General features: G+C 38.7%; 1 protein-coding gene across 1 annotated transcript in view; it reads left to right on the top strand.

Moving 5' to 3' along the window:
- The window catches only part of mospd2 (motile sperm domain containing 2), a 23,069-nt gene extending 4,485 nt beyond the window's left edge, over nucleotides 1-18,584 (top strand). Inside the window, exons 7-16 of the mRNA XM_084725013.1 lie at nucleotides 1,882-1,942; nucleotides 2,071-2,109; nucleotides 2,212-2,336; nucleotides 2,907-3,080; nucleotides 8,581-8,699; nucleotides 13,981-14,074; nucleotides 15,989-16,085; nucleotides 16,693-16,813; nucleotides 16,987-17,089; nucleotides 18,084-18,584. Coding sequence (XP_084581139.1) covers nucleotides 1,882-1,942; nucleotides 2,071-2,109; nucleotides 2,212-2,336; nucleotides 2,907-3,080; nucleotides 8,581-8,699; nucleotides 13,981-14,074; nucleotides 15,989-16,085; nucleotides 16,693-16,813; nucleotides 16,987-17,089; nucleotides 18,084-18,236 — 1,086 coding nt within the window. The 3' untranslated portion in view covers nucleotides 18,237-18,584. The remainder of the gene's footprint in view (nucleotides 1-1,881; nucleotides 1,943-2,070; nucleotides 2,110-2,211; nucleotides 2,337-2,906; nucleotides 3,081-8,580; nucleotides 8,700-13,980; nucleotides 14,075-15,988; nucleotides 16,086-16,692; nucleotides 16,814-16,986; nucleotides 17,090-18,083) is intronic.

The following is an 18,584-nucleotide window of genomic DNA, read 5'->3' as shown; positions in this document are numbered from 1 at the left end:
TGCCTCAATTAAACACAAATAAACCAACACAAGCAAGACAAAAAGGATAAATAGCATCTTAAATATGAATTGAGACAAAATGAGTAGAAGATCACTGTGGAAAGCAGCCGTATTGAGGCTTGCTGAACCACAGTACGAGCTAGGGTAGCCAGTATGATCTCATTAAGGCTTGGGAGCGAGTCTCCTGCATAGCAATGAGGCTTCAAGCCAATTATGGAGCCTAGCCAGAGTAGCAGGGCTGTATCTATTGACGTATCGGCTGTTTGTCTGATGATTGTGATTAACATAAAATAGTAGGATATGCGGTCTCTAGATGAGATTTATTGTATGTCTTTGATGTGTTAGCCATGATTAGATTTTCTAGCACAATCTTAAGTGTAGCTTAAATTATCTGTTTGAATCGGGAGCCCTTTAGTATTTATGTGGTGGAAATACATTTTAAGACGTAGCCATTTTCTGGATTGTGAGCTCAGCCTCTTTGTTTTACTTTTTTAAAGAAGATCGTTACCTTGAAATGATAAATGTTGTTAGATGTAGGTGGTGCAATCGAAGGGTGACAAAACAGCATGTAGAGTTCTGAAGAAATGAGTCATAAAACCCAGAAATGATTTTTGTGCCTCCGGTTCCCTCAAAGTCAATTCAGTATTTGAATGGGTTCTTGATTAGATGCCTGTAATTAGATATGTGGTAAACACGAGCTTAAGAGTCAGGCTACAAGTAACGATTTTTACAATTGATTAATCAGTTGATTATTTTTTCAATTAATCATTTAATTGTTTTGTCCATAAAATGGTGAAAAGTTGATTATCATTTCCCACAGCCCAAGATGATGTCCTCATATTTCTTGTTTTGCCCACAACTCAAAGATATTCAGTTTGCCTTCATTGGGGACTAAAGAAGACAAGAAATATTCACATTTAAGAAGTTTTGGTTTCTGGCAAATGGCAAAATGAGACTGACATGATGATATTTAATGTCCCTGACAACCTCTGTTGACACTAGTCAGTTAGTGGTGGTGGTGTTGAGTTATGTGACTGCGTTGTAGTTCATTTCTAACCTAATGTTAGCTTTTTACTTGTGGTGATTGCATTTATGTCTCAGAAATCTTAAAAAAGGCGTCAAGATTATCTTGCTGAACAAAACTTCTGTTCACCACAGAGCTTATTTTCTGCTACAATCCAAAATATAAAGCAGCAACATTTAATTGATCAATAGTTCAATAATGTGCTATTAAATTAATTGCCAGCTATTTTGATCATCAATTAATTGGTTTGAGTAATGATTAAAGAGAAAAAAAAGTTGAACTTCTTTGATTCCAGTGTCTTAAAAGTCAATATTTTCTGTCTTTGATCCTCTGTGATAATAAACTGATTATCTTTGGGCCGTGGACAAAACAAGACACTTGAGGACATAATCTTGGGCTTTTGGGACATACTGGTAAAGATTTTCCACAATTATCTGACATTTTAAAGACCAAATAACTAATCGACAGATTAATCAACAATGAAAATAATTGTTAGTTGCCGCCCGACTTAGATACAATCTAAGAATCCCTTTGGCTTTTTGTTAAATTAACCAGAGCGATGGTTAGCCCATAAAAAACCTTCATCCCTGCAGCACTTTAACAGTAAGTAAAAATGGGGCCAAATAACATCCTCAAGTCTTTCTCAGACATAGTCTGTAAAGGACTGAGCAACAGATCATTCAGAGGAGCTTGTGATGAACTTTCATTTCTTGTTAAGTGGGTCACTAAATCCAGAGCTGGTTAAGAATGAACAAACATTCTCCCTGTTGAAAGTCCTAAAAAGCATCTTTATAGTTGAAGCTCCCTGTGGTGTTCAGCTTTTTATGTCTGTTTTTTTCCCCCCCTTTGTGTTTCAGGACATGGAGTTTGTGAAGTACATTATCAACTGCTTCAAAATATATTATCCAAAGTTTTTATGTAAGTAACAAAAGTTGTTATTGCATTCACACATAATAAAGAGCGATTTACAGCAACTTTCATGTCAGATCTGGGACTTTTTGAATGTTATTCTCATTGACAAACTTTGTCCCTTTTTATCATTTCAGCCAAAATGATTATTGTGGATATGCCTTGGATCATGAATGGTGAGAATAAGCCTGCCTCCATACAGATGTTTACATTAACAACTATTCTGAATAATAACATCATTCTGACACATCTTGACCATAAACATGTCTCTGTCTCAGCTGCGTGGAAGATTGTGAAGTCGTGGTTGGGTCCTGAGGCAATCAGCAAGCTCAAGTTTGCAACCAAATCTGAGATCCAGACATTCATAGGCCCTGAGTACCTGCCAGCTCACATGGGCGGAACGGTATGTTTTTATTTCTTTTTCTGTACGTTTTGTATTCTAAATGTCCAAAATAGCCTTTCATCAAGCATTAATCAATAGACAGTCATAGTTAGAAAAGATGCTGTTGTTGTTACGATCTATCGCAAAGTCATTAACATTTATCATCATTCTATGGCATCATATTATAATTCTACAATAATGCTGTACAAGCTTTAATCATTAAACAATGAATACTGAATATAAACAAGGAAAAGAAACATTTTTGCTTATTCTCAGCAGTGTTTGTCCTACACTAGAATCTTTATCTTTAGAGCTTCAGTTAAATTAAATTAATCACCAACCAAGAAATGTTAAGAAGTTTTGTCAGGTCACACCAGTCCAGCTGACAGTAAGAGTGACTTCATCACTGCCTCCAAGGATGAACGGATTATTTAACGGAATTTCCAGTGAACAAGCCACATCATTATATTACTTCATCTGAATGTCATTGGACTTTCCCTCCTCAATAAAGAAACCTTCATTTAAGTGGATGAACACACTTTTAAAAAAAATCATGCGTGTAGTGAAGTGACTCATCTGGCTACATTCCAGGACCCCTTCAAGTACAGCTACCCACCTCTACCTGATGACGACTTCCAAACGCCCATCTGTGACAACGGGCCGATTGTTAGCGAGGACGAGACGGAGAGCAAAGAGGGTGAACCGGAGAGCAAAGATGCACTTGAGTCCAGCTTCAACTCTGAGGTTGCGGTAAAGCCCAAAAAGGTACTTTGATGTTTTTCTCTAGTTAGTATCAAACCTTTCATAATTTGATTTTAAGATTTGAACCTAATTCACTATTTGGAATGCAGTACTAAATTTTGGATGAGCAATTGTCGCGTATTGCTTCTTTAAAACTATTATACGTAGGAGGAGCAGTGTTTCATGTTGCCATCAGTGTAGATGCTGTTATATTTAATGTGAGCTGAGAGTGGCTGAGTCATGATAAATTCTGGCATTTCAGGCAGTAGTGTCCGTCTCTTATAGACGTGACATTCTGCTACTAGTCAGATTAGATGCCCTCTGGTTAGATATTCCTCCTGTTTCTTCTTCACTCACTTTTTCTTTAAAACTGAGCCTGGGCTTACAGCATGTAATCAGACCACTCTGCAGAGACAGCTGTGAATTAAGTGGCAAGTAATGCCCCGATTTGGAAGATGTTAAGCTCTTGCTCATTGTCTCTGTGAAGGTGACTCTCAATGTCTTTGGCCGCAATTAAATCCTGCCAACAAAGCCCATGCATCACAGCCAGCCAGCGCTCGGCTTCTCTCATCCTCTCAGCTCGCCGTATGGTCCGCAGAGGTTGTCAAGTCGGTTATTTAAGCTCTTCCCTGCTGTAACTGGATTCCTCTTCCCGCCAAACAGCAGCGTGCCACCCCAGTGAAACACCCTCACTGAGACGCTCCACGGGCTTCATCTTGAATATGTCAACCTCCGTCTCACTCTGGTGTCACCAGATTTTACCTGCTTGCAGTCAAGATTGCAGCTTATGTCTCATATTGTGCTCACTCCCTACAGGACAATCCAGCCCTCGCTTCATAATCTATTTAGCTTCTTTTCTGGCTAGCAGCATACAGAGAGAGCCTGCATGGAAATGGATGAAGGGCATTAAAGGGGTTGTCTCAGGATGTGCCAGGCATCAGGGAATGACTTGCATGTATGTTGCTGTTATTGAGTGTTGCAGCTGTTGTTTACAGATATCTTGTTGTTTTGTTGTCACAGTCAGGGAGCAGCAGACTTGGGGTTAACCTACTTTGGATGTGAGGACTAGGACATAACTGTGCTGTAATTTATAGCAGCTGTTAAATCAGTAGTTTTGTCGCCTGCTGCCTATAGGACACAAACTATATCTGCTGGAGAGACCTAGCGGTGTTGCATCACCCAAAGCTTCTCCCATGAGCCTCCTAAGCCCCGACAAACAAACAGTGCTTCCATTGTTAATAAACGCCACATTGGTCATGCACAACAGATTTAGATTTACAAAGCAGAGATATGCAAATCAGTCAATTGTTGCCTGAGTAATAATCTACAGGCACGTGTCTGGAGTTTGTTAATGTTCTTACTGTAAAATAGAAACTTGGACTCACCTCACATGCTTCCTGGGATATTTTTGGTGCTGATGGCATGGACTTGCCCTGAAACTAACCCCAGAGAAACGGCTCATTGCTCTCTATTAGAGCATTATTGACTTAATTTCACCTCCAGATGTTAACCCAATAACTGTGTTTTAACAAGCACTATAGTCCTATATCAAAACATTTGAGTCAGTTCTATCTGGAAAGGGCAAGAGACATCTCAGGTTAGTCAGAAGAACAAGTTTAACAACAACCGCTCTGTAGTGACAAGCAGACACAGTGAGTATGTTTATAATACAAGTACATGTGTGAATATGTCTGAATACAATCAAATACCCTCAAGGGTTTGCTGAGTAATATTTCTTTCTCTAGTTTACTCCACCCTTGAGTTAGGCTTGAAATTCTAATGGTGCAGACACATTGAATCTGTTGACGGATGTCAAGTTGACAGTAGGGTTGAAAGATTTTGAAAGTTCTGAGTATTTTCCCTGAAATTGCAATTATGATATGACTTATATGATCATTGAAATCGAGACCATGAAATTCAGCGGCACGGTGCATGATGAACTCTGCAGTGCAAGTTAACAGACCAGTTTCTGTATGTTAATTTGCATAATAACAACTTGATAACACCTTTATGAAAATGAGTCTATCCAGGCAGTGGTGATCAAATATGAATCAAGATTATGTCCCATTGCCTCTTATGCACTTCAGATTTTTTCAGAAACATATTTTAACTGTAAAATGAGATTGTTTATGACCCAGCGGCCATGTCGAAAACAGAAGAGCCAGAACCAAGCACACTGCCCAACTTGCAGTGCGTCAACCACCAGCCAGAGTTTGTAGTGGTTCGGTTGGTTCAGATGCATCTGCACAGGTTTATGTGTGTCTGCACAAAAGGACTGCCACTTGCTGAAGTTTACATACTAATTATAACTGAAGTCAGAAAGCTGTATGAACCCCACCCTTTGACCAAGAGCTCATCCAGTTATTCAAGGGTGTTGGATGTTTACCAAAAACGAACCAAGAGGATCTAAAACGGACACAATAGACGTAAGGGAAAGGTTAAGGCAGAGTGGTAATGAGAGGTTAATAATGGACATGAAGAGAAAATTGTAATTGTTATAGCAGGTTAATTAGCAGTATCTACTGTCTTTTGATGTCTTTTCAAATCTCGAGTGAAGTCGTTTCATGAGCCTTTATGACCAAAACTTCATTTCTGCCAGCCTGTGTTGTGACTGAACCTGTGGCACTGTGTTAATATACCAGCCTGTCGCCACTTCAGACCCATCTGAACACATTCCACATTGCTTGTGCTCAGCTCTCTGCTGCTTGTCCAAATAAACAAGACACCCCTCCCTCCCTCCCTCCCCTCCTCTCCACCACCACCACCACCACCACCCATCCCAACCTGAATTCTTCTTCTGGGTTCCAGGCAGCACTGCGCTGACAGGTTGATGGCTTCAGGAAGCTAATTGCCTTTCTCTCTGTTTTGAAACAAGGGCTGGAGGTGGTAAGGCAGTGTAGGATCACACCCACACAAGGAGCTCAGGGAGTCCGGAAGATTTCTGCTTCTACAGGCTGGAAAGGCAGGTGCACTCACGTGACTCCCAATTATTGTGAGTGCACCTCCCTGACAGTCGCCTGACGTCACCACCACCCTCTGACATGTTCGTCCCCTGACCTGTCCTGGACCTCACATTTCAATTTGACCCTCTAAAGTGTATTGCGCTGTTGGAAAGACCACAAAAAATTCTGACCTTCTTCCCAGGGGAAGTAAGCTCAATGGTGCAGCCTACGTTTTGCACAATATCTTGTGAACACTCAATCACGCACATTTCACACTATAATCAGCTCAAAGAGAACAGCCGGCTGAGTAACTACTGCCCACTAACAATCATATCTTCTAACCTCAGTTTAAAAAGTACTAATATAATTACTGTAATATTACAGTAGACTAAGTTATTAACCCTCAGCACTACCATGTTTAACCATGTTTGCCTTTGAGAAGCTTTTAATAAAAGCCCTCAGTGCCTTATCTAGGGCTGGGTATCGCTACTTTTATGGCCTCAACTGACTTGTTTCATTACTGCTTGTCATTCAGTACCAAATTTCATTACCTAAGAGGTAAATATCATCAACGTCAGTGAGCAAATAATTACATATGCTTGCACTAATATCTAATAATGGTGATTGGGTGTCTTATTTCACATGTTGCAGTAAGATGCAAGAAAAACACTATGTCAGGGACGAGAGATTTTGTTTCTTCTACCACCAAGTCTTTAAACTGCTTCTTCCTTTAAATTAATTAATTGTACTGTAATGCAATTTTCTTTTCATTAAAATGGATTTGATATAATACATTTGATATGTAAAAGTATTGGTCAGGAACCAGTATTTTAAACAAGGTATTGGTACCAGTACCAGCACTGAAGATTTTTGAACGATACCCAGCTCTAACCTTGTCCTCTAACATTTTCCTTTGCCAGGTCTGTGACCCTGGAGGTTGCAAATCTTTTATCTTGTTTTATGCCTTTTAATATGTACTGTATAATCAGTAGACACTCCTCTTAACGAGCATTTCACTAATCTTTCAGTTTAGGATAATGTAATTGATTTATTTGTCTTTGAATTTCATATCTTACACACAATGTGTAGACATCCTGGTTCTCTAATTTTAGATGTCTTTTATCATGATCTTTTTTTATTTCTTTGTACACAATCATTATAGTGTGTTTTTTTATTTGTTTTACAGAATAAATTGCCATTTATTTTGTTCTTTGTTAATCTATAATGATTTTTTTGTATGGTAAAAACAGCTACAATGATATTCTCATTAAATCACTGTGCTTTTAATTAAAATCTGTATGACAGAACCTGTCATTTCAAAGTTTAAATTTTAATTAATACTTGATCATGTTTGACTTTCTTCTAGTCACCTTATTACCTAATTGTGTTGAGCTTGCTCTTTAAAGTGACAAATAAATAGAGACATTTCATCAGCAGCTGATTATCTCCTGATGTCTTCATTGTGGCAGTTGCATGACAGTCAGCCATTAAATTAAGATGACATGTTTTGTTGCTTATCACAGCAAATGACACACTTCCCCTCTGAGTCACAAATGTTCCCATCACATGCAGAGTCCGCTCACCTTTCCCCCCCTCACCTTCCCCTCCCCATGATGTTGCTCACTCTCACCATCTGTTTTACACAATATGTGGTGCCGTCAACACTGTGAAAGCATCCATTTCCCCACCTCACGTGCTTTATTTATAATATCCAACATTTATGCAGACGTTACACGATTTCTATCCTGTCAGCTGTTGTATGGTCTTCTGATCTGTCTGCTGATGATTTGGGTCAAAGTTTGTTGGTGTTTTGCTGAAGCAAAACTAAACATCAGTCAGTGAGAATATGACTTCTGGTCTGGTTGAACTACTTTCATGTAAGGTTCCTTATTTTGTTTCAAGTCATGAGTTTTTGTGGGTTATTTTTGTACATTCTCAAATGGATACGCTGCTTGTTTTGTGCTCCATCTGGAGACTCGTAGGAACAAGGGTCAGGAGTCATCATGGTGTTGATAAAAACATTTTTCAAGGTCGATTCTGTTTTGATAACGTAACACTTGACCATTATTTTCCAAGAACCATTTATTGATCATTACGGATGGCTGTCAAGAGCTTCATCAGCTGATAGCTTTCTCTGAATGAAGGGCAAAACTAAACATCAATGAGTGAGAATACGACTTCTGGTCTGGTTGAATTACTTTCATGTAAGGTTCTTTATTTTGTCACAAGTCACGAGTTTTTGTGGGTTATTTGTGGTCATTCTCAAATGGACACGTTGCTTGTTTTGTGCTCCATCTGGAGACTCGTAGGAACAAGGGTCAGGAGTCATCATGGTGTTGATAAAAACATTTTTCAAGGATGACTCTATTTTGATAACGTAACACTTGACCATTATTTTCCAAGAACCATTTATTAATCATTACGGATGGCTGTCAAGAGCTTCATTAACTGATAGCTTTTTCTGAATGAAGGGCAAGGGTCAAACATTTCATTTTCAGGGAAGGAACCAGATAAGGGTCACATGATTACATTATCAGTATCCCGAGTCTCTTTTCTAATTAAGTGTTCTTTGTTGTTTTCAGGTGAATTTCCTGGAAGATAGTTTGAGGTCAGAGGACAATGATAAAGGAGACACAAGCGCCAGGACCAAAGGAGCCAGAAAACCACTGACCACCTTCAAAGGACCTCTGTTAGATGTTAGGTAGGTCATCCCTCTCATGCCCCTCTCAGTCTGGTCGTCAGCTTGTATGTCTGTACTTCACTGACACGTCTGTAAATACAGTACAGCCTTTGTTTTGCTGACATGGATGTTTGCCTGATGGTCACAGACATTTTTGCAGCCTGCAAATTTCAGTGTGCAGACTGTCTCTCCTTTTTCTTTGGATGCTGTTTTTAGCTGTGCTAGCTGCATGGCTCTCAGGATGGAATTTCCAGTCGGTTGGGCAATGGATCAACCACTTAAAGTGGAGACTGAAATATCTCAACAACTATTACAATTCCAGCAAAGTTGGGAGGTTGCGTAGTGTGTAAATAAAAACGGAATGCAATGATTTGCAAATACTTTTCAACCTATGTTCAATTGAATACAGTACAAAGACAAGAGATTAACTTTATTTTTGTAAATATACACTCACTCTGAATTTGACAGCTGCAACGTGTTACAAAGAGTTGTTGGGACGGGGCATGTTTACCACTGTGTTACATCACCTCTTCTTTTTACAACACTCAGGAAATGTTCTAACCTAATCTAATCTAAAGGAAAATCTGGAACAGCTGGGGGGACACTGAATAATAAAGTTAATTTTGAGCCCCGGCCCAAAGACACAGTAGAATACAACCTCAATAGACTGCTTTGATCGGGGAAAATCCCCACACTCATGCATGTCACCATGGCTACCAAATGATTTGCATAAATGCATACACGGCTTATACAGATCGCTTGAAGGTAGAATCAAGAGGATTTATCTGAGCTCTTCGTAAACGCACAAGAAAGATACCAGGACACCAGATACAGATGTTTTGGGTTGGTAAAGTGTCCCAACCACAGCAGAATAAAGAGGAAAATAAGGAAATACAGATAGAGGGCTTAGTCTCTACAGACACCACCACACAATTCTGGTCAAAGCAAAGTGTATGAATCTATATGAAAAAAATGTTGCATATTATACCTTTTAAGTTGCTTCCAGAACAGTTCACAATCAGCAGATACATTTAAAAGTAGTTTAACTTTGGAAATCGGGCTAAAATCTCTTATCTACTATTATTTGGAAGACCTCTTGAAATGGAAGTGCTTGGTCCAGTTGTTGAGTCTGCAACAGAGTTCAACTGGACAAATGCATCAGAGTTTATTGGTTGGGTATTAAAGCATCCAGTCGGGTTGTGCTGGACCTGGTGTTGTATGTGCACACAAGCCAGAGTGGCTGACCAAAGAATGGGTGGTTTGATATGATGCCCAGTACTGATGGTGTCTTTATCTACTAGTACATTCTCTTGTTCCCAAATTTCTGCCAATCCTCTTTGAACAAGACACCCCAAAGCTTGGTCAGGTGTTGCACTGTTGACCTTACACACATGTCCCACTGAATATATATATATACATCCAGTTGCCAGTTTATTCAGTACACCTAGCTAAAACAACAAACAAAGGCAAGACTGTTGTTTCAAGTTTGTATCAGCTGTGTACCTAAAAAAAAATCTTGCAGTGTGTGTATTCAGGGGCCTTGTTTTTACTATTTATACCATTTGAAAAAATTGTAATTGCCTTGTACATATTGACAAAATGTTCTCCTAATGTATTGGCTCAACACCTTAAGTCATTATTGATGTGTTTGTACTTTTACAGCCCAATTGATCTGGTCACACGTGGGCAGAAATTAAGGCTGCTGACAATCAATTGTTCAGTGAGAGACACCGGCCAATGATCAATTGAACTTTAAGAGAGGAGCGCTCATCACCTCTTGCACATGTCATCAAACATGTTTAATTGAGCATTGAATTGCAAAGAAACTTCAAAAAGTGATGCATTGCAAAGCATTGCAGCAATAACACAATGATCTGGTTGGTTCCTGGTTAAATATTACAGTGCATTCATACACTGTATGATGTTACTTCTCAGTTTCACGAATATTGTCCATTGAGTTCTGTTTTTACAGAGAAGTGGCTTTGATGTGAGGATTTTGACAGCTCTGGGCTGTGAATTATAGTGATAAACAGATTTAAATGAGCCTTAAATGCAATTATGTTTCTGAGCTGTGCTAGCCTTAATTCGAGGCTGTGGGCTTTAGAGGGGAGTAGGGGGCTTTGATCTTGTGTTTGCCAAAGGTTTCCAGAGCCGGAAGACTCACTCTGAGCTGCAGCGAGCGCCAGGCTCTACAGCTGTTCTGCTGGGGAAAAGAGCACATGAAGGCATGAAGACGAAAAAATATATCTTTGTTCTTAGTAGTTTTAGTGCATGAAATATAGCCAAGCTGCATCAATGAGAAGCTTTATACATATGAAGCAAATATTATAATCCATTTGCTAGTTTCTGCTTGGCAAAGTTTAAGTCCCCAATGCAATAAGTGTTGACTGTTCACTGAAGCTCAAATCATACACTATTTATAGCCAAGTTAGACTGTTGCAAACTTGTGGCTAGAAGAAACATCAAGTGCACACCTACAATGATCGTCAGAGAATGAGGCAAAGAGCCTCATCCCTGGGTTTTAGGCCATAGATTTGTTTTGGCTCAAGATTTCACAGCTTTGATGCATGATCAGAGCCCCATTCTGCATTAAGTTCAATGGAAATTAAATGTATTCTCCCTTGAGGCAAAATCACAAACCAAAAGTTAGGATTTTTAAAAAAATCCTTTTTTTAATTTCATGACAATGCCACCCACTGTTAAGCATCTCTAGTTACGTGGATGGACAAGTTGTTTCGTACAGCCAAGCAATTCACCTCATTTTAAACCATGTTTTCATAAAACGGAAACGGTTGCATTCTGTCATAGGTCAACGGTCACACTGACTAAAAGTCAGACAACATCCTGCTACACAACACAAAAGCCACAGACTGTGAAAAACAACCCACAGTAGCTTCTCTGCCAAAGTCTGCTTCTTAGTCTGCCTCAAAAACATGAACACACGCCTTGTCCTGCACCTCGACTTGTTGAATACTCGTTCGACAAGTCAAACAAAAGCTAAAGAAACATTTACTGGGCTAAAGTCAGTTTGCAATCTATAAAAACTGTCTTGGTCATTTGCCGCACATTAAACAGTGTGTTAACATACCAGCAGATTAGGGCTGAGCGGTGTATCAATATTGTATCAATATCGTGATGTGAGACTGGATAGCGTCTCAGATTGTGGATATCAGAATGTGGTATAAGTGTTGTCTTGTCCTGGTTTTAAAGGCTGCATTACAGTTAAGTGATGTAATTTTCTGAACTTACCAGACCTGTTCAGGCTGTTCAGATGTTTACCCACTCTACCCACTGAGTCATTAAATCCACATTATAGATGATAATTCATTAAATGTTGTGTTAATGTTTTGTAAAAGCACCAAAAGTCATCCCTACAATGTTGTGGCATTATTGATATCAAGGGATTTGGCCAAATATATTGTGATATTTGATTTTGTCTGTATCAAACAGCTCTGCTGTAAATGTTACTTCAGTCCATACAGATGCTGGTGTGGTCCTTAATTTTTAAATACTATCAACAATATGCTATCTGTCAGTGACTTTTAAGCTACATGTTTTGTTTGTTTTTACTTTGTTCCTTGTTCCCCTGCCAGGACTCAGCCTGCCTACTGTTGTCAATCAAAAACAGCAGTTTTCCCAACAGATATTTCCCCAAAGATTTTGTCTTATAATAATAAAAGAAAAAACTGTATACTAAATGAAAAAAACAACATATTTTTACTTTGTTGGACATTAAACCTGATTAAAAAACATACAGTTTAATTCCTTCAGTTGCCTGTAAGGGCACTAAGGTTGTCAAAAGTATCAATACTTTTTCTATACAACATGTTTAAAACAATACAATACTAACTTCCAATAGTATTTAAACTACTGAAGCTATAAAAAAAAAAATCTAAGATCTAAGTGCTCATTCAAGAGCTCAGTTAAGTTGAGTCTTTATTTTCCTGGCACCACCACTGTGTTCTACCAGCACTGCATGTAGGTTGGTCATTTTAAATCCTATTTTGTGTGACTAGGAGCATTTTGGTCTTTATTATGTGATATCAAAAGATGTATCAAGGAGCCTATCTTTTTGTTTTTTAATACAAATATTGTGTCAAAGTTTGAAAGTCCAGTATTGTGACAACCCTAAAGCCTGAGATTGATCCATACAGGTCAAGAATACAGTACGAAAGGTTTAAAGAAATGTAGTTAGGAGCCAGGGTTGAGTATCCAGTACTGATAATGTACTTTTTACAAGTATTGTATAATCAGATTAAAATGTGTAAATATTGCTGGCTGTGGTGAAAGAAAATCCTCCCTAGTTAACTAATAGAGCATCTGTTGTGTTCATCGACACACTAAAAGTTTATTCATTCAGGTTGTTATGTAATAGTTTTCTTATTCATGTGATCTGAAGCACTGATCTGTGCAATTCTGAGGCTGTCATGTGGAGAGTTTTCCAGTAACAAATAAATTTAGCAACTTCTGATCAACCCGTATCAATTCCAGGCTTTAAGAGAATTTCCAAAAGTCTCACCGACTTCCAGTTTAGGTCCTGACCTTATTAAGTACAGATGGAAACAGATGTAATCTCTGCAAACCATAGAACCATAATGCTCCTATTAACTGGACAAAGGAGTCAATCACCTAACTGATTAATCAACTAATTGTTTAATCTCCATAGTAATTGTGTATCCATTGATTTGTGAGAATATGTTTAACTGCAAATATGGGAAATATGCACCACAAATTAAATGATACGGATAATAAAATGAGTCCTGCATTATTACCTGTCTTATAGAACATTCTTTGTCAAACACTTTGTTTTGTGTTCTTCTAAATAAAATGAAAAATAATATTACGACAAACAGGTGGTCAACAGGGGCTGACCTGTTGGTTTTGACCAAGGTAAAAGTAAACATACTAGACAGAATTCCCGTATTTGAAATTATGCTTTTATGTTTCATTTCAGCTGCAAAATATTTCTAGCATTCAGGAAAGACTCGCTGAAGCAGATAGTTGGTAATGGAAGGTGATGTGTAACAGGGAAATCTAAAAAGTCCCAGGGTAATCATAACGGGAGCAGCAATTTTACCAGCCCAATTGGTATTAATAAGACACGTAAGAGAGAAACAACAAAGCATGCTGAGAACGAAAGGAGAACTACTGTCTGCATTTAGCAGTTGTAACCGTACTGAAATGAACAAAGAGACACTTTAGTGCAAAATTACTTTATTTTTAAGCCCAGATACTCTTTCCACCCAGACAGCTTTCAAATGTGGCTTCTGTTTGACAATGTGTGTTTCTTTTCTCACTGCAGCCCTGCAGAGGAGCTCAGCTTTGGTTCTGGGGAGACAGAGAAAAAAAGCCTCATTATCTTGAGCAATGTCACCAAAAATCAAGTGGCCTTCAAGGTGAGTGTGAAGGTGCTCACACACGCGTGTGTGTGGTGTGTGTTTAAGTTTCTGAGCACAGCATGAGTTTACAGAACTATTGCTAAACCGCTATTAACTGAATATTGAGATGATTTGATTAGAATAATAAATGTGTTAGTTGACCAACAGAACAAAAAATGACAAGTGATATGTAGTTTAAGTAATTTGTTAAGAATACATTGACAGTAATAAATCATATAATGAACATGGTATGTCATCAGAGAGCAAGGAAACAAGTTTGATCTATTCTGAACTGGAGTAACTGTTTTTGTTTACCTGTTTCAGGTTAATTGGAGTTCAATGAGTTTGTGTCTGTTTATGAATCATAAGAAATCATTAATAATCTTGTAGAAGGTGTAGATGTTTATAGTGGATCAATTGAGCATTATGTTAATGCAGTCACTTATCTCAGAATGTGTATTTTTGTAGCAGTGGGTTTTTGTTTTCAAAATACAAGGCTTAGTTTTACATTGACAGAAAATTGATATTGTTAATTTAAAGCCCCTGGAAACCCAAATCCACCATAGTATTCTAACTATGTAATTTAAGGTCTTATGTACATAATAGTAATCACCTAAAAATTATTAGACATAAGTTTTAATCCAAAATGGAAATGTTGTTATTAAGTATTTGTACACTTTCCTGATATTGGGTTTAAATTGGGCATGATTATGCTTGGATATTTATTAAAAAAATTCTGCAATTAATTTTGCGAGCCAATCATTAAAAAATCCACGTCACTTATCTCACTCTAACAGATGAAACACTGCCTGTCTGTTCCTGCTTAATCTGCCCCTCTGAGTCTGAGCCAACTCAACAATGCAGAGCTGAGGCCGTCAGATTGCTCCAGACTCCTTTGACGAAAACAGTAATTTTACCTCGCAGAAGATGGGAGTTGCTGTGCACAAACAAACTAACTGATGGAACAGGGGTAGTCCAGCAACTCCCGTGTTCTGAAAGTTAAAATGATTGTTTTTGTCATAGAAGTCTGGTAGATTTGTGGGGAGTATAGGTGGTGGCTTCAGTTTCATGTTGGAAAGGACTGTCTGACAGCAAAGTAAAGCAATAAAAATGCTGGCTGGTACTCCTGAGGGAGATGTCAATCAAAACATGAACTGCCACACATTCACAATCATAACAAACAGTCTAAACCAGTTGTTTTTAAACTTTTTGAGCCCAACGCAAGCCAAAGGGAACACCAGTATTCATCTCTATGCAAAATAGCCTCCATAACTAACCAGTAATAAAAAAAAAGACATCAATCAATCAATCAGGGTCTTTGATGTCTGCCACTGTAATAATTGCAGTAGGGTTTGATGAAAGATTTTTAAACGAACTTTTTATGGTATAGAATTTGCCTCTGTATTGGGATATATAGCAAATTAAAAATAATTATATTATTTTGACTGAAATTGCAAAATGTTAAACAATTAACGGTAAAGATCATTTTTGTATTACAATTTTAATTTTTACAGAAAAAAAAATTGTGATGATGTGATATTTGTTGGGCTCTATACCAAACAAATGTATGTTTTCTTTTTCAAAAAATTGCAATTTGTACTTGGTTCTACAATTTGGATATTGCACTTGGCCATATTGTGATTTCAGTAACATTGCAATTAAATGTGCAGCCCTATTAAAAATTAATTTCTGTGTTTTTGTATAATTCTAGTATATTGCAGTAATAATATATGGTTAATGTATGCTTTCTACTGTTTTATATATGTACTTATATATATACATATACATATATATATATATATATACATACATGATCACCAATAGAAGTTCTTGTGGTTCAAAAAACAGCAAGCATTTTGACGATGTGCGAGGGGCATTTTTCCCTATTTTCTGACATTTCATATTCTTACGATGCCTGTGGTGCGTCCACAGGTTCGGACCACAGCACCTGAGAAGTACAGAGTGAAGCCCAGCAGCAGCAGCTGTGAACCTGGAGCCTCAGTAGATATAGTGGTGTCCTTACATGGAGGTACTGCACTTTAGCTCTGCACTCTGCTCCACTCACAGTAGATGCTTCCAAATGCTGAACTTCAGAATAATCAAATCGTCCAGTCTCTTACCTTCCCAAAGTGCCGGGAGCCACTTTTCTTTCCCTGACATACATATTTCAAGAGTGATAAAAGAATCATCTCTCCAAAACAAACCATCACACAACTGACAGCGCTGTGCGAGTTAAAACATTTTGTGGCCTTCAAAGCGCTGGAGTGTCAGCTGTAGGTTGTGATGTGCTCCATAGAACTCAGAGTAATCAGCGCTACCTATTTCAGGGTTGCTTTTCTCCGCTAGCTTTTATGCTGTGGTGTTTTTTTGTGTGTGTTGTTTTTTTCATGTCTAGCACTTAATCTTTCAGACACAGCCCTGTTTTTTAGTTAGTCAGTCAGTCAGTCAGTCAGTCAGTCAGCTACCTCGGTTTTGTTATTGATTTAAACTGTAATTTAAACTCGTTTCATTTTACCGAAAAAGCCAAACCTTTCCTACATTTGCTCTTTTTATGTACCCGCAAACAACACTGGCAACATTGCACTGACTTGCTTGAAATCTTTGGTTTAATATTTGCCCTGGATGTTTTCGTGCAGGTTCTCAAGCCTCTCCACAGGACAGATTTTTGGTTATGGCTGCTGAGATGGACAATGTTGGCTCACAAGAACTTGCGCAGTTCTGGAAAGAAGTACCGAAAGCTAAGATAATGGAACACAGGTAGGCGCCTCTTCTCTCTTTATTTAGCCATGTCAGTAAATGTGTGAAAGAATTTGTACACTCTTTAGTGATGGTCTGTTGCCACACAGTTCTCATTACAGCTGTGACAGGGGACTTGTAGGCTGCACATCACCCTGATGGCCTCCGCTCATTAGATTGTGACTTTCCCGCAGGTTGCGCTGTCATGTTCTGGAGAGCGCTAAACCCACAGTGAGTCCTCTCAGGGACAGCCCCGTGGAGACAGGGACCAGCGGGCAGCAGGAATTAAACACAGCGGTGAGAGAAGCCTTGTCCCTCCACAGTTCTTACCTTTATGTTACAATAAATTTGTTTGTTGAGATGCTGTTGACCACCATTCTACAATCCCTATTCCAAAAGAGTTGGGTCTCTGTTGTTGGTGTTGTTTGCGCTTCATAATGCGCTACACATTTTCAAAGGGAGACCGGTCTGGACTGCAGGCAGGCCAGTCTAGTACCTACACTCTTTTACTACAAAGCCACACTGTTAAACACATACAGAATCTGTCTTGGCATTGTCTTGTCGAAATAAACATGGACGTCTTCTTGGCTTTTGAAGGTAGGGCTAGTAACTAAATCTAAATGGTCCTTTTCCTCTCTAACCTGGAGGACACGACATCCATGATTACCAATAACAATCTGAAGTATGATTTATTTTTTTTGTAGCTTTAATCCAGGTTGCCCTGTTTGTCTTTTTTCATTTATATTTATTTATTATAATTAAAATACCAGTGAAAGTTTACTGTTTTACTGCCCTGGTGTAATTTTGGAAGAATATCGGCCAATATATCCATATCAGAATTTTATTTCCTACTTAATATCAGTATCGGCCCCCCTACGTTCTCACCACTAGCGGTCCTTCTCCTCATTCAGTCTCCTCCTCGCACAACCACTACACTCTACGTACCACCCCCATTCAAATGAATGAGATAATTGGTGTTTTCACCACAACGCCTGATTCTGTCTGAACGTTATTTACTTCCACTCTGTAAAAACAGCTAATTGCCTCCCGGCTTCAGCTTTGTACTTTTTGCAAAGACAGGAGAGTGGCATCGATCTTTTTATCTAATTCATGGCAAGAAACCACAGAAGCAATCGCATACAGTGTTTCCCAAAACCCCAAACTATTCTTTTAAATTAATATACATCTCTAATAGACTGACTTGTTTCCATGACTTTCATTACAAGGTGTTTTTATAAACCTTTATTATTATTATTATTATTTTATTTTTTATTTTTTTTAATCTCACCAGCTCATGCGAGTGATGGCCTGCAACTCGCGGTTGGAGCAGAAGCTGAACTCGTGTCTGTGGGTGCAGAAGGTTCTTGTCGGGTTGGTGCTGATCCTCGTGGTGCTGAACCTGCTGTGTCTCTTCCTGCTGGGTAATTCCCAGCGGCCCTCGTGACCTGCCGCAGCTCCTGCCACCTGCATCCGTGGACCACAGACACACAGACGGTTCCAGCAGGGCCGCAGTCTGAGGGACCTGAGGGACGGTCATACCTGACGTCTCTCCACCCCCACCCCTCCTCGTTACAGGCTGCTGTCATGTTCGGGACGAGGGTCGACTTTAGGAACATGTGAGAGACACTTTTAACAACGTGATATCAAATCAATAATGTTATTTTTTAAGACCGATCATGGAAAAATAAGTGTATTTATTGCAGGAATCACAGTTATTTTTTGTGATCATAATGTACATTTTTTATATTGTATAAACCTACAGAATATAAAATAAACACTTTTTGTCAATTTA

This window comes from Lutjanus erythropterus, chromosome 8 (genome assembly GCF_056507025.1).
Source record: "Lutjanus erythropterus isolate fLutEry1 chromosome 8, fLutEry1.hap2, whole genome shotgun sequence".
In the NCBI taxonomy this organism is placed as follows: Eukaryota; Metazoa; Chordata; class Actinopteri; order Lutjaniformes; family Lutjanidae; genus Lutjanus; species Lutjanus erythropterus.
This window is presented reverse-complemented; position numbering and strand designations above follow the sequence as displayed.